Raw genomic sequence first — 20,187 nt, 5'->3', positions numbered from 1 at the left:
ATTTACAAAAAGGTCAGGGCTGGCTAAACGCAATGCATTACTTTAATATGTAAAATTCATATCTAGGGTTTTATTAACTTTTTTTTTTTTTTCTCTAACCATTTTTAGTCTGTATGTTCCTGGAAGACAGCTCCATCGGTCGTGAGGTGTGCAGGGAATCACACATGTCCTTGCTGAATAAGATGTCTGAGTTAGTCCCTGTTGTAGTGCAACAAGAATCCCTGAGAGATGGACCACTGTGTTACATCACTGTGAAGGTACATGTAGAGCAGTGTGCATCGTGAATTCGTTGCATGGTCTTTGTTACTGACCTGAGGACTGCAATCTCTCCAGGTGTGTTTGCAGATATTTCAGCTGTTGTCCACTGAGGTGGCTCCTCTGGTGTGGGAGAAAGGTCACAGCAGCACAGCAGTGCAGAAGATCCTGCAGGCTCTCATGGACATTATACTTGGACAGGCATGAACTCAGACTCACTCGTTAAAAAAAAAACAGAGTATCTGTTGTAATATCAGTTTCGTCTCATCAGTCGGTGTGTCCTGACTTGCAGTGCTGCAACAGAGATACTTGTCTTTTGGCGGGCACCGCTGTGGCCATGCTGATTAACACATCCTCACAGAGTTTAGCTGGAGGAGCTGCAGCCTGGAGTCTTCTGCAGGTCTCTCAGTCAGGTATGTAACACAACAAATAGCATGAGCTATGTGAGCAAGAATAAGTAGATGTAACAGTTATTGTGCCGTATTGATATATGCTACACATTCTACAACTGAGTGTGAATACCTAGAGGCTCCTGACGGAAGAGCTGTGATTCCTGTTATTTCTCAGAGCCCTGGCTGCTGACTGTTGGTGTTCTTCAGGTACAGTGCAACCCTGCAGGGAAGGATGGAGTGGACAGACTGGCTGTGAGCAGGGGCCTCCTGACCTGCTGTCGCCCTCACATCTTGCTCAGTTCACACCCTGATGCCACAGAAGTAAATCTACTCAAAGCTCACGCCAAAATCATGACGTACTTTTGTTTGTGTCTGCCTTCAATACCGAATCCACGTTGCTTTCTTTTCAGACATGTTTGCTGCTGAGAGGTTTGTTTCCTCTGGTCTATGCTCTGTGCGAGGAGAAGCTGGATTGCCACTGCTTTGCTTTCGAAGGTGAGTAAAGTTCAGGTTTGTTTGCTCACGTGTTCAAACTGTGGTGTATCCTGTTCCAACGTGACGTGGTGTTGCAGTGTTAACACTGTGGCTGAAGAAGGCAAAAGAATGCCTGGCTGATCTCTGGAAGGTGACGGGCGTTCGGCTTCTGCCTGACAACAGCGGCCTGCAGCAGCAGCTCATGCACGTGATCTGGACCAATGCAGAAAGTCCTGTAAGTCAATAAACGGCATTATGAAGAAATATACCTTTTGAAATACGTGCCCACTCAAATTTACTGTGGAGTTTGCTTCAGAAACAGATACAGAGAATTTAGTTTAAAACAATAATGGTTACTGCATCCATTACATTAATCTCTGCTTTAATTTGAGTTTGTCAGCATCACAATCTGAAACACCTTTATGTGAGATAAAGCATTTTAACACATAGTGCCCCAAAATGGCTGTGACGCAGAAGTATCCAAGCACCCAATATTAGTTCATGCACAAAAGAGCTTGCACATGACTCAGACCGAGCACGTGCAACTGAAGCGTTAAATGTGAAGAATGTGTCCGACTAATGTTGTCAGGCCACCTACTGTAACAGACATACTATTAAAGCGTTTTCCAAGTGTTCTGGAAAAGTCATGTAAAATATAATTTAATTAAATTATAGATGTTGTGTTCTTCTCAGATAGACAAGGCCTGGGTTGTTAATCTGTCTTACTGTGCTTTGGCAGGTGGAAGGGGTGTCAGAATTTGCGCGCAGTGCCTTTTCTCTTCTGCTGGACCTCTATAAGAAGGACTGTGAGCAGTTTGGTGACACAAAGAAGACTTTTTATTTTACCCTGCTGCAGCGAATAATGACACTACCCTGGGAAGCCAGAGCCAAATATCATCGCCTTTGCGCACTGCTGCCATATTTGGATGCCGACTCGGTGAGGATTTAAGGGTTCATAATGTCTAACATAATCATTATTCAACTCGGTGATTCTGATTTCTGTCTTTTTTTCTTTGATCAATCAGTTACTGGATCAATATGCAGAAATACCCAGTCATCTCCTGAAGTGCTTGTCGAACAATCACTTGTCACCGTGTGGGTCTGAGCTTTACAAAAGTCTGATCCAGCAGCAGAGGCGAGAGCTGTGTGATGTCTCCCAAACGACCGCTCCGCGCACCGAAGTGGATCTGGCCAATCACTGGGCGAGACATTGGCAGCCCGTCCTTCACGCGGCTCTCACGTCTGACGTGACTCTTCTGCAGAACAACAGCTCAGCACACTTGTTACCCTGCACCTTTCAGGTTTTCCCGTCTGCCGTGCACCACCTGCTGGCCTCTCTGGACCCGTACGCTCCAGGCCACCTCCACGCCTGGGCTTGCATCCTGAGCTCATATCGAGCCGTGACTGGCTGCTCGCCGTGGGCTCTTCAGGGTAGTTCCACTGTCAAAACCCTCCAGCTAGCTCTAGGATCTGCAGATGACAAAGTCCGTCTTGCTGCTCTCAGTCTGCTCTGCTGCTGCCCAAAGACCAAGGACACCCCATCCGCAGAGGAGATGGCGATCATGAGGACGTTTATCCCTCAGAACCTGAACTGTGAGTCCTCGCCGTTCCGCCAGCATTTTCAGGCTGGAGTCAGGAGGTTTCTTGTCCGTATCAGAGATGGCTGCTTGGCATATGTCAAAGCACAGAAGAGCAAAAAGAAAGGAGGTGAAACCCACTCTGAGAAGACCCAAGATTTGTTGGAGCAGGGAATAGGTGAGAAACTAGACAGCTGGAAATACCTGTCAGCTCTGCACAGAGGGCTAATCATGAATTAATTATTAAATATTATTCAGTCGTGCAAAATGCTTTCTGTCTACAGGGTTTGTGGAATGGTTGAGTCAACTTCCATACAGCTGTCTGGCACCGGGGCACAGTTATCAGAGAAAGAAGACTGCGTTGCTGTTGCTCTCTGCAGTGCTGGAGACCTGCACAGACACCTGGAGCCCTGACAAAAAGAAGGGACAGCCTCCGGGTCAGTTTGGATAACCAGCGACTGGAAAAGTTTATATTATGTGGTGCCAGGGTTTAGTTCTATGTTGAAGACCTGCATAATGTCATCGTGTGTTTAGGCTTTTACTGTGGCTAACTAAATCATTTTTGCAGCAAACATGGGGTCTCTTATTAACTGTGCCAGACAAAGAGGACAGTGGGATTTCTTCTGCAGGACAAAACAGCTGGTCCTTATCAGCTGTTTGGAGGATTCCACAAATGAGGTAGAGCTTCCTCGTGTTTCACTGATATCGTTCAAGTTGATTGAAGTTGAAGATAATGTTGTTGTTTTTTTCAGATTCGGGAGCTCTCAGCTGGGTGTTTGTTGAGATTTTTCCCACGCAGTTTCCCCGATGACGTCGCTGAAGTGCTGCACACGAGAGCCAAGCTGCTTGTGTGCAGCCCCCGGGTGCAGGAGGCTCAGATGGGAGCACTGATGATGAAGGTCCTCCTTCAGAAGTAAGCCTCATCTCGTACTTGCTCTAACTATATCTGTTTTACATGAGAAGAATTAACGGCTATCGGTTGTCCTCTCTGTAGATCACAAGAACATCATGAGGATTGCAGGCCGAACCGTAACATTACTGTCGACAGTGTAAGTCACCTAAAGGCCTCCGGCATGGTCAGAGTCCTGGTGAAGGAGCTAGAAGAGCACTATCTGACAGCCAAGGCAGACATGATGCTCGCTGCCAGAACCAAGCCTATTCATGGTGAGGCTAAAGATTTACAGGCGTTCATCATTGTTTTTTATACAGCTCTGTAAATCCTGTCATGATTGTTGTTGCAGGGATGCTAAGTGCACTTCAGAAGTGTTTGCTTGAGACGTCCAACAATGTCTCTGACGCACTCGACTGCAGTCTAAAGACTGATATCCTTGGCCTGCTGGAGAATATCTCTCTGCTGCTTCTCGGCGTTCTGTATGGAGGCCAGGATGCTTGTGCCACTGAAAAGGGTAATGGAGCAATCTGTAGAAGCAAACCTAATTAATATAAGTTTTATTTTTAATGACACAGCTCCCTCCTTTTTTTTTTTAGATGCCCCGCCTTCTTTTTGTGACATGGGAAATGCGATCAGCTCTCTGATATCCCACGCGTCAAGCGCAGGTGGCCAAGCGGATGGAGAGGAGTGTGTCCTCCTGTCTGAAGAGCACAGCCTTGTTCTCACCTGCTGCTGGGTCTCTCTGAAGGTAAAACTGCCTCACTCGGACTGTGAAACGCTTTAGTCAGTAGAGATGTGCTGTATAAATACCATGTAGAAGTGGTATCTCAGTATTTGAGAAGACGGCAAAGCCTGACATCTAAGCTGAATACATTTGTGTGCACGTTTCTCAATATTTCTCTATGTTTTCTTAATAGGAAATAGGAATATTTTTAGGTTCTCTGGTGGAGATAATTCTCACAGAATCCAAAGAAAGCAACAAGTGCCTTCTAACAAAGCAGGATCTAATGAAAGCGTCAAAAATATTCAAGAATATTCTTCTCAAATGCCGCCACTGGGTAAGTTTTCCAAATCCGTTTAGAGTTTTGAATCTCTCTTCAACTCTCCACGTCTCTTGCTGAAAGATGTACTCTTCCACACTAGGGGGCAGTGGAGGGATGCTGCGTTGGCTTCACAAAGTTCTGCGCCTCTCTTTTGAGCAGCAGTGATCCAGAGCTAAGGGATATCCCAGCCCAAATGCTAAAACAAGTGAGTAATGATACAAGTGAGTAATGATACATGCTCATAGCCTTTAATGAAAGGTGATCCGTGACCTCTAGCTTATAGACGTTTCCCCCTCTTCTATCTTTTCATAGGGACTGCAAGTAGTGCAGTGCCTTCGCTCTACGTCTGTGACCCGGCGGGCTGCAGGCTTGCCTATGCTGATCCTGTGTGTCCTGTCAGCAGAGGAGGCCAGCAAAGCGAGACCACTGTTGGCCCACAGCATGCAAACCTTGCTGGAGACAGCCAAAAGCCCTCTAAATGAGGACTGGGACCAAACACTGGACCTACCACAGGTGTGTCAGTCAGACCCAGCAACAAAAATGAGGATGTTGGTCACTTTAAACCACAAAAGGTATAGACGTGGTCACATGATTTTGTTGTCCTTTCCATTACAGGTGTGTGCGGTTCACACTCTACAGGCGTTAGTGCGGGGCGCAAGTTTGGGAGTAGCTGTCCTCCAGTTTGCGCCTGCTGTCGCCATCTTGTCACTCACCCTGCTCAGCTCTCCCTGCTGGGCCATGAGGAATGCGGCTCTGCAACTTTACAGTAAGACACTGATACATTTATAACTTCACTTTGTTTTTGTTTGTAATGGCAAGAGACTAGTCTTGCTTTCGCTATTGTTAACATGTCAGAAAACTCAAGCTGACAGTATTCTAATTGCACTGCATTAATCAATTTAATTTTAAGTACAGTGAATTTTGTTCGTTTTTGTTTAAACCCTGATTGAAAAGATTAAAATATTACCTAATTAGTTTCTGAAAAGTGGTATTATTTTTGATTTATACTCTCAACACTACAGTAATTAAACTCTCCATCCAGGTTCTTTGTGCTCCCGGATGCTTGGCCAGAGGTCAAGCAGTGAAGAGGCTGGCCCCACCCAGCACGCCATGTCCCCTCCCGCCTTCTTCTTCCACTATCCTGCGCTCCAACCATTCCTACTGGCCGAGCTGAGGGGGGCAGCACAGGACCTCGGCGGGCCACCCAACGAGGCCAAGCTGCACCTCCAACCCTCGCTCTATCCCATCCTCACACTGTTAGCCCAACTCCAGCCTGGTGTCCAAGATTCGACAGAGTAGTTGCTGTTTATTTATTCCTCAGACAATTTCATTAGAGTTAAAATGGTCAAAATCTGAAGACAGCTGGTTTAAAGAAGAGTTTTTTGTTGACATTTTTGGGAAATATGCACATGTGCCTTTCTTGCCAAAAGTGAGCCAGCTTCCAGATTTCTTGGGATAAGTACTGGAAGCTGGGAAAAACACCTAGCTTAACCAAATATCCGATTGATCCCAGCCAAGAAATGGTCCAGCACATAGCTCAGAGAAAAGCCATTTCCTGTTATTTTGTACTAACTAAAGCTCAAGGTGTAATGTGGCATTCAGTGAGCTCCAAAGATGCTGGCACCTGGATTTTGTTACATCTGCTCAGTCTTTATCCCAGTAAGCTACACAGCTTCTTGTTGCCTTTATCCTCTTAAAATTAAAAATGGGCATATTTACCAAAATGTTGAACTGTTCATTTACAGCTGATAAGGACCCGAGTGTTTTTTATTTATTTATAAACTGCCATACTGAATTTTATTTGTTTTCCTCTGTGTTTTTCCTCTACCAGAACTTTGTCGAACTTCCTACCTCCTTTACTGCAGCTGGCTGCCAGTCCTATTTACAGTGTGAGGGTGATGGCTTCTAAGGCTCTGGTTGCCATGACTCCCCCTTCAGAGTACATGAACATCCTCATCAAACTCACGACTCAACTGCCAAGTCCACAGGAGTGCCGCTGTCACAACCAGCTCCACGGACAGCTGCTGCAGATCAAAGCTGTTCTGGAAAGGGCTCTCTGCGTCGACAGGTGAGGCTTGAAAGAGCTGTTTATTCATTCATCACACGCTTTCGGGCGCCCCGGGAAAATGCCCGGTTCACGTCAGCAGACACCGGGCGGGCTTTGAAATCCCGCTGCGTTTCCATTCACAGTGGCCCTTCGAATGACCTGCGTGAGGTGCTGAGCAGGGTGTGCGACTCACTGTGGCTGGTGACTGGAGCTCAGCGATGCCCCCTAGTGAGAGCAGCCTACCTCGGAGTGGTCCACTCTATAAAGAGCCTCTGCTGCGAGACCTACCTGTCACAGCTCAGTGACATACTCATGCATGACCTCCAGACACCCCAGCAGGGGCTCCAGGTATGTGACAGGGGACGTTATAGGCTTTTATTGATAGTATAAATACACCGAGCAGGCATATTGACATACATGTTCTGCTGGGAAGCTTTTTGGACCTGGCATTCATGTGGATGAACTTGTACCACCCACCTAGACCAGACCAGACACCCCCACCCCATAGCAATGACACTCCTTGATGGCAGCAGCCATCCCCAGCAGGATGCAACCTCAAAAAACATGAAAAACAGCACAAGGTGTTGACCTGGCCTCCAAAATAGATCCCAAAATGATCAAGTATCTGTGGGATGCACTGGACAAAAGCCTGATCCACAGAGGACCTGCCCCTCAACCCACAGAACCCAAAGGCCTCCACTAACAACATCCTGTTCCCAGACACTACAGGACATCCTCAGAAGGCCCATGTCCATTCTCTGATGAGTCACTGTTTTGGAGGCACAAGGGAGACATAATGTTATGCCTGATTGATGTATCTACCAACTGCATTAACTAGTTCTGCAAGCAGCGAGGACACAGACGTGCACTTGAGCAAGCCACAGCCGAGGGTGCGCTCACTCAGTGCTGTGGTCACAGCCACGGTGGTCTAATTCATAATTCATAATGCTGTATCAAAATACAACTCTATGGATCAGAGGGAAATTGTATTGTTAGGTAATATGAAACTTTACAAGGAAATCAGAAAACCACCCATGTGTTATATGTCGGGCATGTAAGCCCCGGTCAATCATAATATGAAGACGATTTAGAGAACAGCCTTCCAGGGGCTTTTAGCCGTGTCCTTAGAAATGAGTTCTTTCTCCTCCTCTCTACAGGTTGGGTTGTCATCCTTCCATCAACAAGCCATCCACTTTCTATGTGCCAATCTTAAGTGGGCACATAAAGTCTGGGACAACTTCTCAGCATTTAGCCCTGATCTGAGGCTCTCGCTGGTCACGTGGACGCAGGACGGGCGAGGTTTGGAGCAGGCTGGCTTGAGAGAAGCGATCCAGAGGGTGTTGCAGGTAAAATATGATCCACTTCCTAGAGGACAAAGAGAACGGCCTTTCCAAAAACCAGTCTAGCAGTTTCAGTCTTAAGAACCTCTTTGCGACACAATGAGAGGAAACTTTGGAGCTGAAGATAGGCTTATAATATAATCCCATTTGAGGCTGAAATCTGTCTGGAGATCTTTTTTTCCCCTATATAATAAAGGGTGTGTCTTTAAACTATTATAGTCTATAAACAAGGAGAGTTAAGTGCAGCCATGCCGAGGATATGTGTCCTTTTAATTTATCGCTGTGTTAAAGTACACATAGGTGATTAATATAAACTGTCTGACATGTTGCATTATCTCCAGAGCACCCGACTGTACCTTCCTGTGTATTCACTGTTTAGTGTTTAATGGACTCTCACTAGAGCAAGCTTGATAAGATTCTGCGTATCCATTGACAGTTAGTAAAGATAATGACTATACCGTTTATGTGGCCTAGTCATTTATTAAAGAACTGATCGTTTGAGTAGGTGAAAAGACCATAATGCTCTCTATGTCTAGTCAAACTTGAGGGAGGCGTTGCTGAGTCACAGTGTGGAGTACCGCAGGATCTACCTTGCAGCCCTAGCAGAAGTGATGGCTGGAGGTGATTCTCCTTTACCCCAACATCTTCCACACGTGGCCCCACTGGAGGAGCCAGTTCTGCCAGAATGTCTGGATTTGCTGTTTAGGGACCTCGAGGAACAGAGGGGCGGGCCAGAGTTCCTGTCCCAGGCTCTGTTTGCTGCCAGCCTGCTGCTTTACCAGTGGCCTGAGTCCAGGTTTTCACACTTTTTTTTATTTTTTTTATTGAGTCCCATTCTGAAACATTTCCTTCCTCATTTCTGACTTTCTTCTTCTCTCTTGCCCATCAGTCTAAAGGTATCCATGTTGCAGCGGTGGTGCGGCATCTTGGAATGCCAGCGGGCTCCGGACGTCTCCGAGGTGCTCAGGATGGCATGTGCTGAAGCTCTGTGTGTAGCTGGAGTTCACAGTACCCTCCCTGCTGTCACGATCAGGTGTGAAGGACGTCCAGTCATGTTGTTTCTAATTATAATGACACAGTGTTGTCAGTGTATATTAAAAAGTTTAAATCTTTCTCTTTTAGGTTGATCAACACAGCCCTTTACTTGCTGCAGGACCAAAGCCAGCAGGTGAGGATGAAAGCGGCCTGTTTTACCTCTAATCTCCACCACGTAAGAAGGGGAGGAAGCCAGAGGAGCGTCTACTGCATGCAGGTCAACCAGGCTCTGCCGCTGCTCCTGGACCTGCTCCTGGAGGAATGCTGGGATACTCCAGGAACGTTGGAGGTGCTTCTGTGTCACCTGCCTCAGTCTGACCTCAAATCTGTGCTGAGAGAGGCTTCAGAAGAGGGGTACGTCACCTCTTATGAATCCAGATAATTGTACAAACAATAACCTTATAGGAGCTTTTCTTAACTGTCGTCATTACTCTTTCGTTTAGGCTTTCCAGTCTGTATGAGCAGGACGAGGCCAATGTGTTTGCAGAACCCTCTGTGATGTCTGCACATGTGCTGCCGTATCTGCTGCAGATGGCTGAAAAATACTCTGAATCCTCTGCTCTGGCGGAGAGCCTGAATTTGTGGGCAGAGAAGAATGCTGCGCAGGTGCTAGAAGACCTAGCAGTATGCAAAGAGATTCAGCCAGGTACACTGACCCCGACTTGGCTGGCTCTTCTCATGGACCCCCGTTTCCACTGCACCCTGTGTGGCCTGTTCACCAGGGCGGCCTTTCTCCTCCGACTGCTGAAAACATCTGATAGTATACCTCACCTCTGTGATGCTTTATCCATGCACATGAGTTTACGGGAAGTCTGTAGTCTGCTCGGTCAGAACGGTGTCCACTTTCCCTCTGCTTTAACAGCTGCTGTGACTGGAGGGCTGCCACCATGACAGAACAGTGGAGGTTTTTTTTCAGTGACCAAAGGCCTTTGGCTGCTGTGTACCAGGATAAAATAACCTGTAGATATTTTAAGAATGCTTATGACGTATGCGTGCGAGGCCTTCGTCTTGAATGAGTATTAAAACTGCTGATGCTGCAGTACGCCAGGATTTGGGGAAGCTGACTAAGTTATGTAAGTGCTCAGTGGCTGCAGTTGCTTGTGTTCGTCATCATTTCATTTGCTGCACAGGAAAGGGATCCTGTAGGCATTGGGGGGCATTTGCACATAAGAACAGCTGCTCCTTAAATGATCCAGAGGCCTGGTATTCCTTTAAATAAGAGTTTGTAGCATTAATAATTTTTAGAATAAATTTTTTTATGCAGAATTTCAGTCACCAGAAGAGTCCGTCTTTCTGATCACCATCACTTCAAGCTTAGTGATCCTGTCTGCAGTTGTTCTGAGCCTCAGCACTAACAGCAGCGAGGCTCAGACTGATGCAGTGATGTAATGCAAACCGCATCTGGAGAAATTGGCTGCTTGGTAGCCAGCAGGGGAGTATAGTGTATGGTTTAATGTTCCATTAGAGGCCTTCTGCCTGGATAAGGATAAGTGTCCATTTACCAACCACATGAGAGCTGACGATGATTGACTGGATCGGATAGAGAGCTGGTGGTTGCCCCGCAACAGCCCACACACTAGACCAGTCTGACATCATCAGATAGCCCACTGCTTGTGTTTCAGATGGGTGGCTTTCAGTATTAGACAAACACTGGCATGAAAGAGATTGTACATGCTATCAATGGCCATGTCAGGCTACTTATTAAATATACGCCAATCGGCCGCAACATTATGACCACTGACGGGAGATGTAAATAACATTGACCATCTTGTGACAATTCAATGTGCTGCTAGGAAGCTTTTGGACCTGGCATTCATGTGGATGTTACTTAGACATGTACCACCCACCTAGACCAGACCAGGCACCCAGACCCCATAGCCATGACGCTTCTTGATGGCAGCAGCCATCCCCACCAGGATGCAGCCTGACACAGACACACACACAACAACGGTTTCGGAACAACTCAAAAAACAGGAAAAAACGGCACAAGGTGTTGACCTGGCCTCCAAATTCACTAGATCCCAAACTGATCAAGTATCTGTGGGATGATCCACAGAGGCCCCTCCCCTCAACCCATAGGACCCAAAGGCCCCCACTGACAACATTTTGTTACCAGACACCACAGGACACCCTCAGATTGTCTGATGAGTCACAACTGTTTTGGAGGCATAAGGGAGACCTACACAATATTAGGAAGGTGGTCATAATGTTATGCCTGATCGGTGTATATGGATGTTTCATAGAATTTCAGTTTACCAGCTACCTGCAATGTACCTCAATACGTACCTGCACTGCGTATGCATGAAGTGCTCGGCTTTTCAACATCTAGATTATGCAACCTCTATGACAAGAAGCAGGTATTAATGATTCATACACGGACCTTATGCAATGTGTTTCCTATGACCCAAAATCCACACCTGGTGTTAACAGCTCTGTGAGATTAACAAGTGCCTCAAAGGAAACCACGTGTGGTTCTTGTTGAGAACACGATGCAAAACAAGCTGATGCTAGATAATGAAAGTTGGGCAAAACTTGTGAGTTCTTAAAAATGTTGCTTTTAAACATACCTGAAAACGAAGGCGTAATTTTAACGACCGCGTTTCAATGTTTTCTGCTTCTGTCTTCAAAACTAAGTCTGAGCGAGTGTAAGGTGAGCAGGCCTGTGAATATCCTGAAAGCAAAGTGTGTTCATAACAGGAAAATGACCATCTGGCTTCGTTAAAGCCTTCGCCATTGTGTCTGAGAGTGCTGAGTCTGTAGCCTGCGTCCTGCTAATTAAATGATTAACTATGGCAACAGGGAACATGGCCAAGTAGGTCCAGCCACTTTTATGGGGTGTGTCCTTACATGAATACAGACTTACTTTATGTGCACCATTTGGAGCGTGAAAGTAGGGTTTCTTCTTTTCCACTGTTGTATTACAAGTAGAAATCAGATCCTCAGTCTTATGGTTAAAACATGTCAATAATGTCCTACAAATGAAATAATGAGTGGCATTCTTTGTAAAATAAAATTTGTCATTTTAACTGTGCATTTATGTAACTATAGTAAATGCAATAAAAGCAACTACAGAGGTTGTTCTGCAAAAATGTTTTTCATGTCATTACTCTCTACAAACACTGCTCACTTAAACAGTAGACTATTTCAATTATGTGAATGAATATACAAATATCAGATACACTAGTGAAAACGAATGCCCTCCGGTAAAATAAATCCCACTTCATGTTGAAACAGTGTAAGACAGGTGGTAATTCAACTGTATGATCACTATGGAGGATGTAGTTGGTGGTGCTGTTAAACTGGATTGAATTAAAACACAAAACTATGTCTGTTATTTAGCCTAGCCCACTGACTGAAACGTTTGTCAGAAATAACAGAAACACGTGACAGTGCAACACAGTAGAATACAGCATTAGTAAAAACCCACAAAATGAACCAACTGCTCTCAGTTATGTTAAATGAATGCTTTCACATAACTTTCATGATGCCTCAGTGCAGGGCTGTTGTATTAGAATGCATTTGTTTTCACTAGTGTACCTAATGAAGAATTGGCAAGTACAGTGGAAAGTGTAAATAAATATATAAATATATTCCTATATCAGATCAATTACACTCCTGACAAAAAGTCTCAATGTTTCACTTACAATATTTCCCAAATTTGACTTCTTACCATTAGATTTCAGCTCCCCTTAAAAAGTTATAGGAGAAACATTAAGCAGATTGAGAAGAGGTCATATTTTGTACCTGTAGACATATCTATGAGATAGTACTGGATGTTAAAATAACTAAATAGTTTTGACCAGACCCTGAAAGCCCAGTTTGAGGCAGAGCGTCCCTCACAGATGTTGTGTGTTTGCTCTGGTGTTTGCCTGAAAACTGGGTGAGCAGCATCTGTTTGAAAAGTGGCTTAGTGAACACCGACTGAGTCACGCGTGCTGGCCGCCCTCTTTACAAGTCCTCCAACAAAGACACAGGGCCCCCTTTGCTTTGAGCACACAGCTCGGGCCCGACCGGGGGCAAACACCATTGGCAGCTGTCTTTTATCACCCTCTGCAGAGTCTACTTCTGAGTAAAGCCAGCGGAAAAACAGGCCTCCCAGAGAGGAGAGGAGAGGAGAGGGGGGCCTGGGAAACAGGAAGACTGGGTTTGGACGGATGCCTCCGGCAACTCAGAGCCAGATAAGATCCTGCAGTTGGGTTTATAAAGAGAAAGCAATGACTCAGGGCATTTGAAAATGAAAGTGGAAAGAAGCTATTTAGGGGCAGAAAGTGTAATCTTGGAAGGAAAAGCAAAAGAATCTGAAAGATTACTGAAGTTGCCGTGATTATCTTGTTCCCTTCTTATTATAAACAGAAGTGAATGAACATCCTTGAGTTTGCAGGCTTGCATCTTTCAAGGCTGCAGGCACTGACGTTTTCAGCTGAGGTTCTTTCATGAGTGTGTGTGAGAGAGACAGACAGACACACAGACAGACAGACAGACAGACAGAGAAGAACCTGGTGAGGCTTTAGGACCTTGAGGCAAAGGACAGCTCCTCCTCCATCGAAGGCTGTTTACGAAGAAAGCTGAGCTCCTCTCTGACAAAAACAAGGGCTGGGACTCCAGCGAGAGGAGCAGTGTGTCTCATGCACGTTGGGCACAGGCTCTTCCTCCATTTATTTTTTTTTTAACAAACAAAACATTTTGTTCATACATTTGTGGTTTTGTTAGAGGAAAAGCGCACAATGGTGTCGATCAACTCAGCCCGTCAGCTCTGCAAGATGTTCTTCTCTCTGCACGTTATTTTCGTGAGCGTGGCCATTGTGGAGAGCAGTGCATCAAATGGGGATCAAACAGGTAAAATGATTACTGAATGTTAAAAAAAAACAATTTGATTTGCTTCCAGGTACATGTTTAAGGATAGTTTCATCGTTTTCTTCCTTTTGATTGCACAGTGTGTTGATGTGCGTTGCGTTCACCGTGTTGTTATTCTCAGACTGCGTGAGATCCAGTGGCGAGGACTACAGGGGGGAACAACGCAGCTCCTCCTCAGGTCTGACCTGCTTGGACTGGACGAATACCACTAGAGACTACGATGTTAACGTCCACCCTGATTCACAGACAGGTAAACAAATGAGTGTTAATGCGTTTAAATTTAAATGGAGGCTCATCTTCTCTTGTGTTGTGCAAGTGGAGACTTAAAGGTTTAAAGTGTCCCAGATGTTGATGGGCACAGCAGATTAACAAACAAGTTGTTAACTTCTTTGCTGAGATATTAATACACAGTGAAATGATGGAGGATTGTTCAGGACTTAAGTAACTAAACAGAAACAGCAATAAATACAGGAATTTACAGCCCACCTTCAGGTTTGGTATCGCTGCTTATGTTGTTAAAAGGCTTCTTTCATAGAGCAGCTGCTGTTTCCTTTGTTTGTGCTCTTGGCAGCCTGTTCAGCCTGTTCATTGTGGTGTGATGAAGTAGTGTTAATGATTAATTAATCCAGTGGTTTACCCACACAGAGGGGCTGGAGACACATAGAGACAGGTCTGTATTTCCACACGGCGTCAGTAAACACACTTGTGCTGGTTCTCCTTGTAGGTGTTGGAGATCACAATTACTGCCGAAACCCGGACGCCGCTGAGAGGCCTTGGTGCTACATTGTTGGCCCCGATGAAACAATCCAGAGACAATTCTGCACTATCGAGACGTGCAAAGGTTGGTAAACGTCGCACCGCTCCAAAATAGCTGCATTCTTCGGACTACATTATTCATACACTGCGATTTCCCTTCCCCTGTAAAACATCCGTTATTTTAGCAGTCAGCACAGGGGGAAAAAAAACTTGGAGAAATTTATTTAGGTATGCAAATGTTCTCATTAGGCAACACAAGTAAGACAGAACCAAGTTGTAAACTGAAAACAAAGTTTGCTTTTGGTGTATTTGCCAAAAATAAACCGCAAGAGGCTTTATCCAAACCGCTGACATGGCAGCAACAGGAAATGTAATAAACATCAGGAAAAGAAAGTACCAAATTTACCTATATATCAAGAAAAGTTGTCAAAGATCAGATAAAAACAGGATAAAATGATTAATAGAAACAATTAAATGGATCTGTGTAATATCTGTATATGGAAGATATACTGGAGATGGATTACTTTTCCCTGCTAAGAGCATTAGGCTGTAGTGGGTCAGTCGGTCAGCGTCGACTAGTCTTGTGTGTTTGTACCCTTTGTCTTTTTCTTGATTCGAGGCCCACAAAAGTCACAACAACAAAGCCCTGCATACGCATGCCTTGCACTGGCAAGTTTAGTTTTGTGGTAAGCTGTTCACCACGCCCAACACACAGCTCATTGGCGCAGAGGAACTCTTTCCTCAGTGACAGCAGCTAATTGGCTGACTCGGATCATAACTTCAGGCCCTTTAACTCAGGCAGAGTTCATAAACAACTTGCGAGGAGGAAATGGGGGGAAAAAAACAGATCCGAAGCGTAGATGTTGACGTGTGCAGCTGAACCGTGCTGTCTCCTCCTGAAAAAGAGTTGAGCACACGCAACTTGTTTACGTACTTGTAAAAAAAAAAAGGAAAAAAAAGAAAAAGAAAAAGAAAAAAAGAGCACGGTTGTGCCAGGGCTCTGAGTGATTTACATTCCAACAAATTCAAGAGAGCGGTCTCAGCACTCGGGTCCTGCCGTCCAGCAAGGTTTTGCGTCAGTGGTAATGTCATTGGACCAGCAGTAATTGGAAACCACACCGTCCATATGATGGATGCACCTCTAGTCAACGAGAGAACATTTTGAATGTATTTTTAAGTGTCTCCACACAGTGAGCAATAAACAAACTTTTCCGAAACTCTAAAAAACATGAATGCAGATAAAGATAAGTCCTTTACATATAAATATAAAGGCTTACAGAGTGATATGGGCCAGCTGTAATGGGATTAAAGGAAAGTGAGTTACATGAAACCCTATCATGGCACACTGGATGTAATATTACACTGTGATATCCACATGTGTTGTGGTAAAGGTAATCTTCTGGTAATCAATGGGCATACACAACATTTCTGGCTAGAACAAATTCAATAATTGACAAATCAAGGTACTTAACATAAAAATTTACAGCCATAAAGCGGCCACGGTCAGTGGTTTGAAACATATACAAAATAGTTCTGGTGCACTCTGAGATATTTAAGAGAGAGATCCCATGTTATAGAGAGTTTCTTTAACTTTACAAATGTACTAGACTGGGGTATATTCTTTATTTCACCTCGCCTGTGTGATAGGACTTTGTAGAGATGGTGACCGATATGAAGGGAGCATGCTGCGCTTTCAGAGAAATTAAAAAATAGAGTGATCTTGTGACTGTTCTCGGCTTTTTATGGCTAAAAAAGCCAATTACTGGTGTCCCACTTGCCTATTTTGCTGTGATACGATTTGGCTCCCTCTGATAGTAGCACAACAGTCTTAACTAAGGTGTAATTCAATTTTGTCTTCAGAGCAAGCTTCTGCTGTGCCAGAAAAAGCCGAATCGCTCAACCCGCCGGGAAGCACTCCCTCCACGGAGAGCTTTCAGACGGCCAAGTCGGGCTCTTCTCAGGGGGAAGTTGCTGCTGTGCAGCCGGTGATGGGAATCAGCCAGCGAGTTCGCACGGGGCCTAAGAAGAAGAAGGACCTCGGCACTCTTGGTGTGTTGTGCTCATTGTTATTCTGAAAACGCAACGATGTTTCAGTTTGAACTAGTCTCAGTTGTAAGTGATGCGTTGCTGCAGGAAGTAAATATCACTGTGCTGTGTTTGGATCTCCAGTGTTTGACACCTCTTGTTCTTCTGCTCCTCAGGCTATGTCCTCGGCATCATCATGATGGCAATTATAATCATTCTGGGAGTCGGCATCACACTTGGATACTTCTATAAGAGGTCAGTCATCGGTCACTGGATGAACGAGCCGCCTTTTTGTTCTGTCTTTTCAGAGGCTTTTAGTTTGTTTCATGAATCTCATTAACATATTTAGTGCACGGTAGAAGACACAAAACTAAAACGAGATGCTTCAGACCTGCGTCACGGCTCATGTAGCGTTGTTGATGGCTTTAAGACACACGGGAGAAATGCCGGGGCTGATTAGTTCACACGCTAGCATGCATGTCTCTTGAGTGTAAGACATCAGCTGTTGTTCACATTCCCAACTGATGTCCCCTGTTGTTCCGCTTGGATGTAATGCAGCCATTTTAATGACAACAGAGCACGAGGATGAACATGGCAACGACGTGAAATGCCTGCAGTCTATTTCGAGCGCCCAAACTTTATATCTGCCGAAGAGAAGGGAGCGCGTAGGAGGGAGACGCCTGCGCATTCCTCACAGTTACGCAGTAAACAAGACGATGGCCCCGGTGCTCGGGAAGAGGGGACTCTGAGTCCCTTTGGCGCAGCACAAATTGCCCTCGCAGGCCTTTGTTGGGCTGTCATATCTGATTAGCGGTGCCCCTGCCTATATTTAGGAGGTGATTATTTAATAAGGAGGAGAAGCATGTTATGTCACAGGGCTAATACCTGCCCTCAGCATTCAGTGACATCACCTTCAGCAATGTGATAGGAGTCGCTGTACCCCACTACCTTACGAATCCCGCAATACGAATGAATACTGTGAAGACTGGTTCGTTGCAGGCTCCTGAACTTCTTCAAATAGCACCCTGCAAAACCCAGAGGCCCTGTGGTGTGGGGGGGCACATGCTTGGAAGAATGCACTGCTTCAGTTAGCTCGAGCAGTCGGTGCACTTGGGCTTTTCACAACTCTTTGTGAAGTTATTATTCAAATGTACAGGGTGACACTTTGTGGAATGTGATTGCCCTCTTTCTTGTCAGCGGGATGAGAAAATCAATACGGCTCTCCTATCTTTCTCTTTAAGTGTCCGCCTGGAGCCAGCAGAGAGTTATGAAACAGGTTTCTAATTCTGGGAAAGAAATAACTCGAGAAGAGGAGTTGAGAGATCCCAGATAACACTCGAAACCGAAGTTACCCACACAGTGTGGTGACACAGAGCGCTCGGAGGCAGTCGCACAGTACAGTATGCCGGGCTCAAGGATGCAGATAGGAGGTTTCCTTTGAATCGTGTGCATTGGCTTGTTTTGGCTCCGGATCAGTAGAAACCTGCGTCGCGCTGCTTCCCGTCAACATGTTGCCTTGGAGTAGATAAAACTCCTCGGCAGCTCGTCAGCTCTCTGTTCCCTATCGCCATCTGTTCCTCGTCTTTGCTGCAGACCAGGCGCTGTTATCTGCGCACTGGACGTTATCTGACGCCCCAATGATGAATGGTTAGCCTGGGTGGCGTCCAGAAATTGTACAGTGCATACAGTGGTATCATTTACGAGATGGATATGTGCATTATAATAGCAAGAAGATAGGACAGTGATTGGTGTTTGGCTCGGGAATAACTAAAGAAGCTATAATCAGACCTATCGCATCACTACTTTCATGGTGGTACTGAACAACACAGTTATCAGCTAAGAGCTAAACAGAAAGTGAATGTTGGACTTAAATTTGCCAGGTGGTTGGAAATGCTCCTGCGGGTGGTTGCGCAACTTTGCTCAAATCAGTGTCCTATCAGTGTTACTTTCAAATGTCAATATAAAAATCAGCAGATTTAACACGTCGAAGCCTGCCTCTAGATTTTTAACATCGCGATGAATCCGTGTTTGTGTTCAGGGGTCGGGACTTGAAGAAGCAGCACGAGCAGCGAGTGTACGAGCGCGAGATGCAGAGGATCACCCTGCCGCTGTCAGCGTTCTCCAATCCCACCTGCGAGCTCGTAGACGAGAACACCATCGAAATCACCGCGGAGCACGAGACCACCCCCGTCCAGGAGGGCACGGAGGGCGCGGACCCCCTCATGGGCCAGCAAGCCGGGACCCCCGGAGCATGAGCAGATGCGTAGTCCCCCGAAACAGGAGGGTCGTGATATTCTTTTTTCTGTATTTTTTGTTTTTGTTTTGTGGACCAAAACACTCCCATGTTCCCGTTCCTCCTTTCCACTTCTCTAAGTAAGCTTCGTTTTAAAGGAGTAGGGGAGCGGTGTTGTCTCCAAAGACTTGAACTGAATGCTGTGCCCGTTGTGTCCCTCCTTTTTTAGCACGTGAGGCACAAACAAGAATAAGCTGACACACATTGAACAACTAGTAAGCGTTAAGCTGGATCCGTTGTTAATGAAAATATCCACATTTGATACTTTTTATAGCAGAGAAAATAAGATCGCAGGCTGTCCCCTCGAATAACAGCACAAATATATCTTGCCAAACGGATCTCGACTAGTCAGTGTTTATAATAACGTGTGATGAAACCGATTCTTTGTGAAGAAATGGTGTTTGGGATGGGATGGGAATTGTTCATAACCTTTTGTTTTTCACACGAGGTGTGATTCTGTGTTGAATATGTGGTAAATTTTGATTTGTATCGACCCACTGGCTGTGCCGAGGGTAACGCGGACCAGAGGCGTGTATGTACAAAGACGGCTTTGTCTTGGAGACACACTGGTGACACGGGCGCGTGTCTTAAAATAGTCATCCTCCTCTGAGACAGGATGAGAGAGCTTGGGGTGAAACATGAAAGACAAGGGAAGGCCTCCCAAACCCGTTATTGCCTTAGCATGATACTTCTGAATGTATTTGTTTGTCTCTTCGCGGAGGCCAATTCAGTTTAAAGGTATTGAAGGACGCGAAAGAAGACTTGCCCTTCTCTTCCACAGGTTAAGGAGTGACAGGAATAATGCAGAGAGCTCTCGCGATGCATGAGAGACAGTAGTTAGTCCTCAGGACAAAATAGCACTGCCACAACACTGAGCAGATGCAGACGGTGTGTGTTGAAGACGTGCTGAAGAAGCCCGGTGCCTAGATTAGATTCAGACATTTGTTACACGTTGGATGCTTCTGAGTAGAGACGGGAATGGAGTCAAATAGAAACAAATTTAGTTTGTATGAAACTAAAAAAAACAAAAAAAACATGAACGCATGGTTACTCATTATATGTTTGTCAGTCAGGGGATGTTTTTTTTTTTTTTTTTGCATCTTAACAACTATTCATTGAAAAATACATTTCTTAAAAAGAAAAAAAAAACTGCCTGCCAATAGAAACCATCGTACCCAGAAGATTTTAGTTAGTTACATGCGAT

General features: G+C 45.3%; 2 protein-coding genes across 2 annotated transcripts; both read left to right on the top strand.

The window, feature by feature from the left end:
* The first annotated feature begins 468 nt into the window (after positions 1-468).
* Positions 469-12,460, top strand: LOC311492591 (tRNA (32-2'-O)-methyltransferase regulator THADA). The gene is made up of 24 exons (XM_084550907.1): positions 469-668; positions 823-968; positions 1,058-1,142; positions 1,220-1,356; positions 1,861-2,058; positions 2,147-2,876; positions 2,983-3,135; positions 3,267-3,376; positions 3,451-3,611; positions 3,693-3,862; positions 3,940-4,104; positions 4,187-4,338; positions 4,508-4,648; positions 4,734-4,838; positions 4,946-5,146; positions 5,249-5,399; positions 5,676-5,928; positions 6,465-6,701; positions 6,824-7,028; positions 7,838-8,026; positions 8,557-8,816; positions 8,910-9,053; positions 9,143-9,409; positions 9,499-12,460. Exons 1-24 carry the CDS (start codon positions 593-595, stop codon positions 9,944-9,946), a joined length of 4,884 nt encoding a protein of 1,627 aa, XP_084407033.1. The 5' UTR covers positions 469-592; the 3' UTR covers positions 9,947-12,460.
* Positions 12,461-13,496: 1,036 nt separating this feature from the next.
* On the top strand, positions 13,497-20,106 carry pik3ip1 (phosphoinositide-3-kinase interacting protein 1). The gene is made up of 6 exons (XM_084550908.1): positions 13,497-13,891; positions 14,031-14,159; positions 14,634-14,750; positions 16,526-16,714; positions 16,867-16,945; positions 18,729-20,106. Exons 1-6 carry the CDS (start codon positions 13,780-13,782, stop codon positions 18,943-18,945), a joined length of 843 nt encoding a protein of 280 aa, XP_084407034.1. The 5' UTR covers positions 13,497-13,779; the 3' UTR covers positions 18,946-20,106.
* The last annotated feature ends 81 nt before the right edge of the window (positions 20,107-20,187 follow it).

The sequence above is a fragment of the Chelon labrosus genome, assembly GCF_963514085.1.
Source record: "Chelon labrosus genome assembly, chromosome: 9".
In the NCBI taxonomy this organism is placed as follows: Eukaryota; Metazoa; Chordata; class Actinopteri; order Mugiliformes; family Mugilidae; genus Chelon; species Chelon labrosus.
This window is presented reverse-complemented; position numbering and strand designations above follow the sequence as displayed.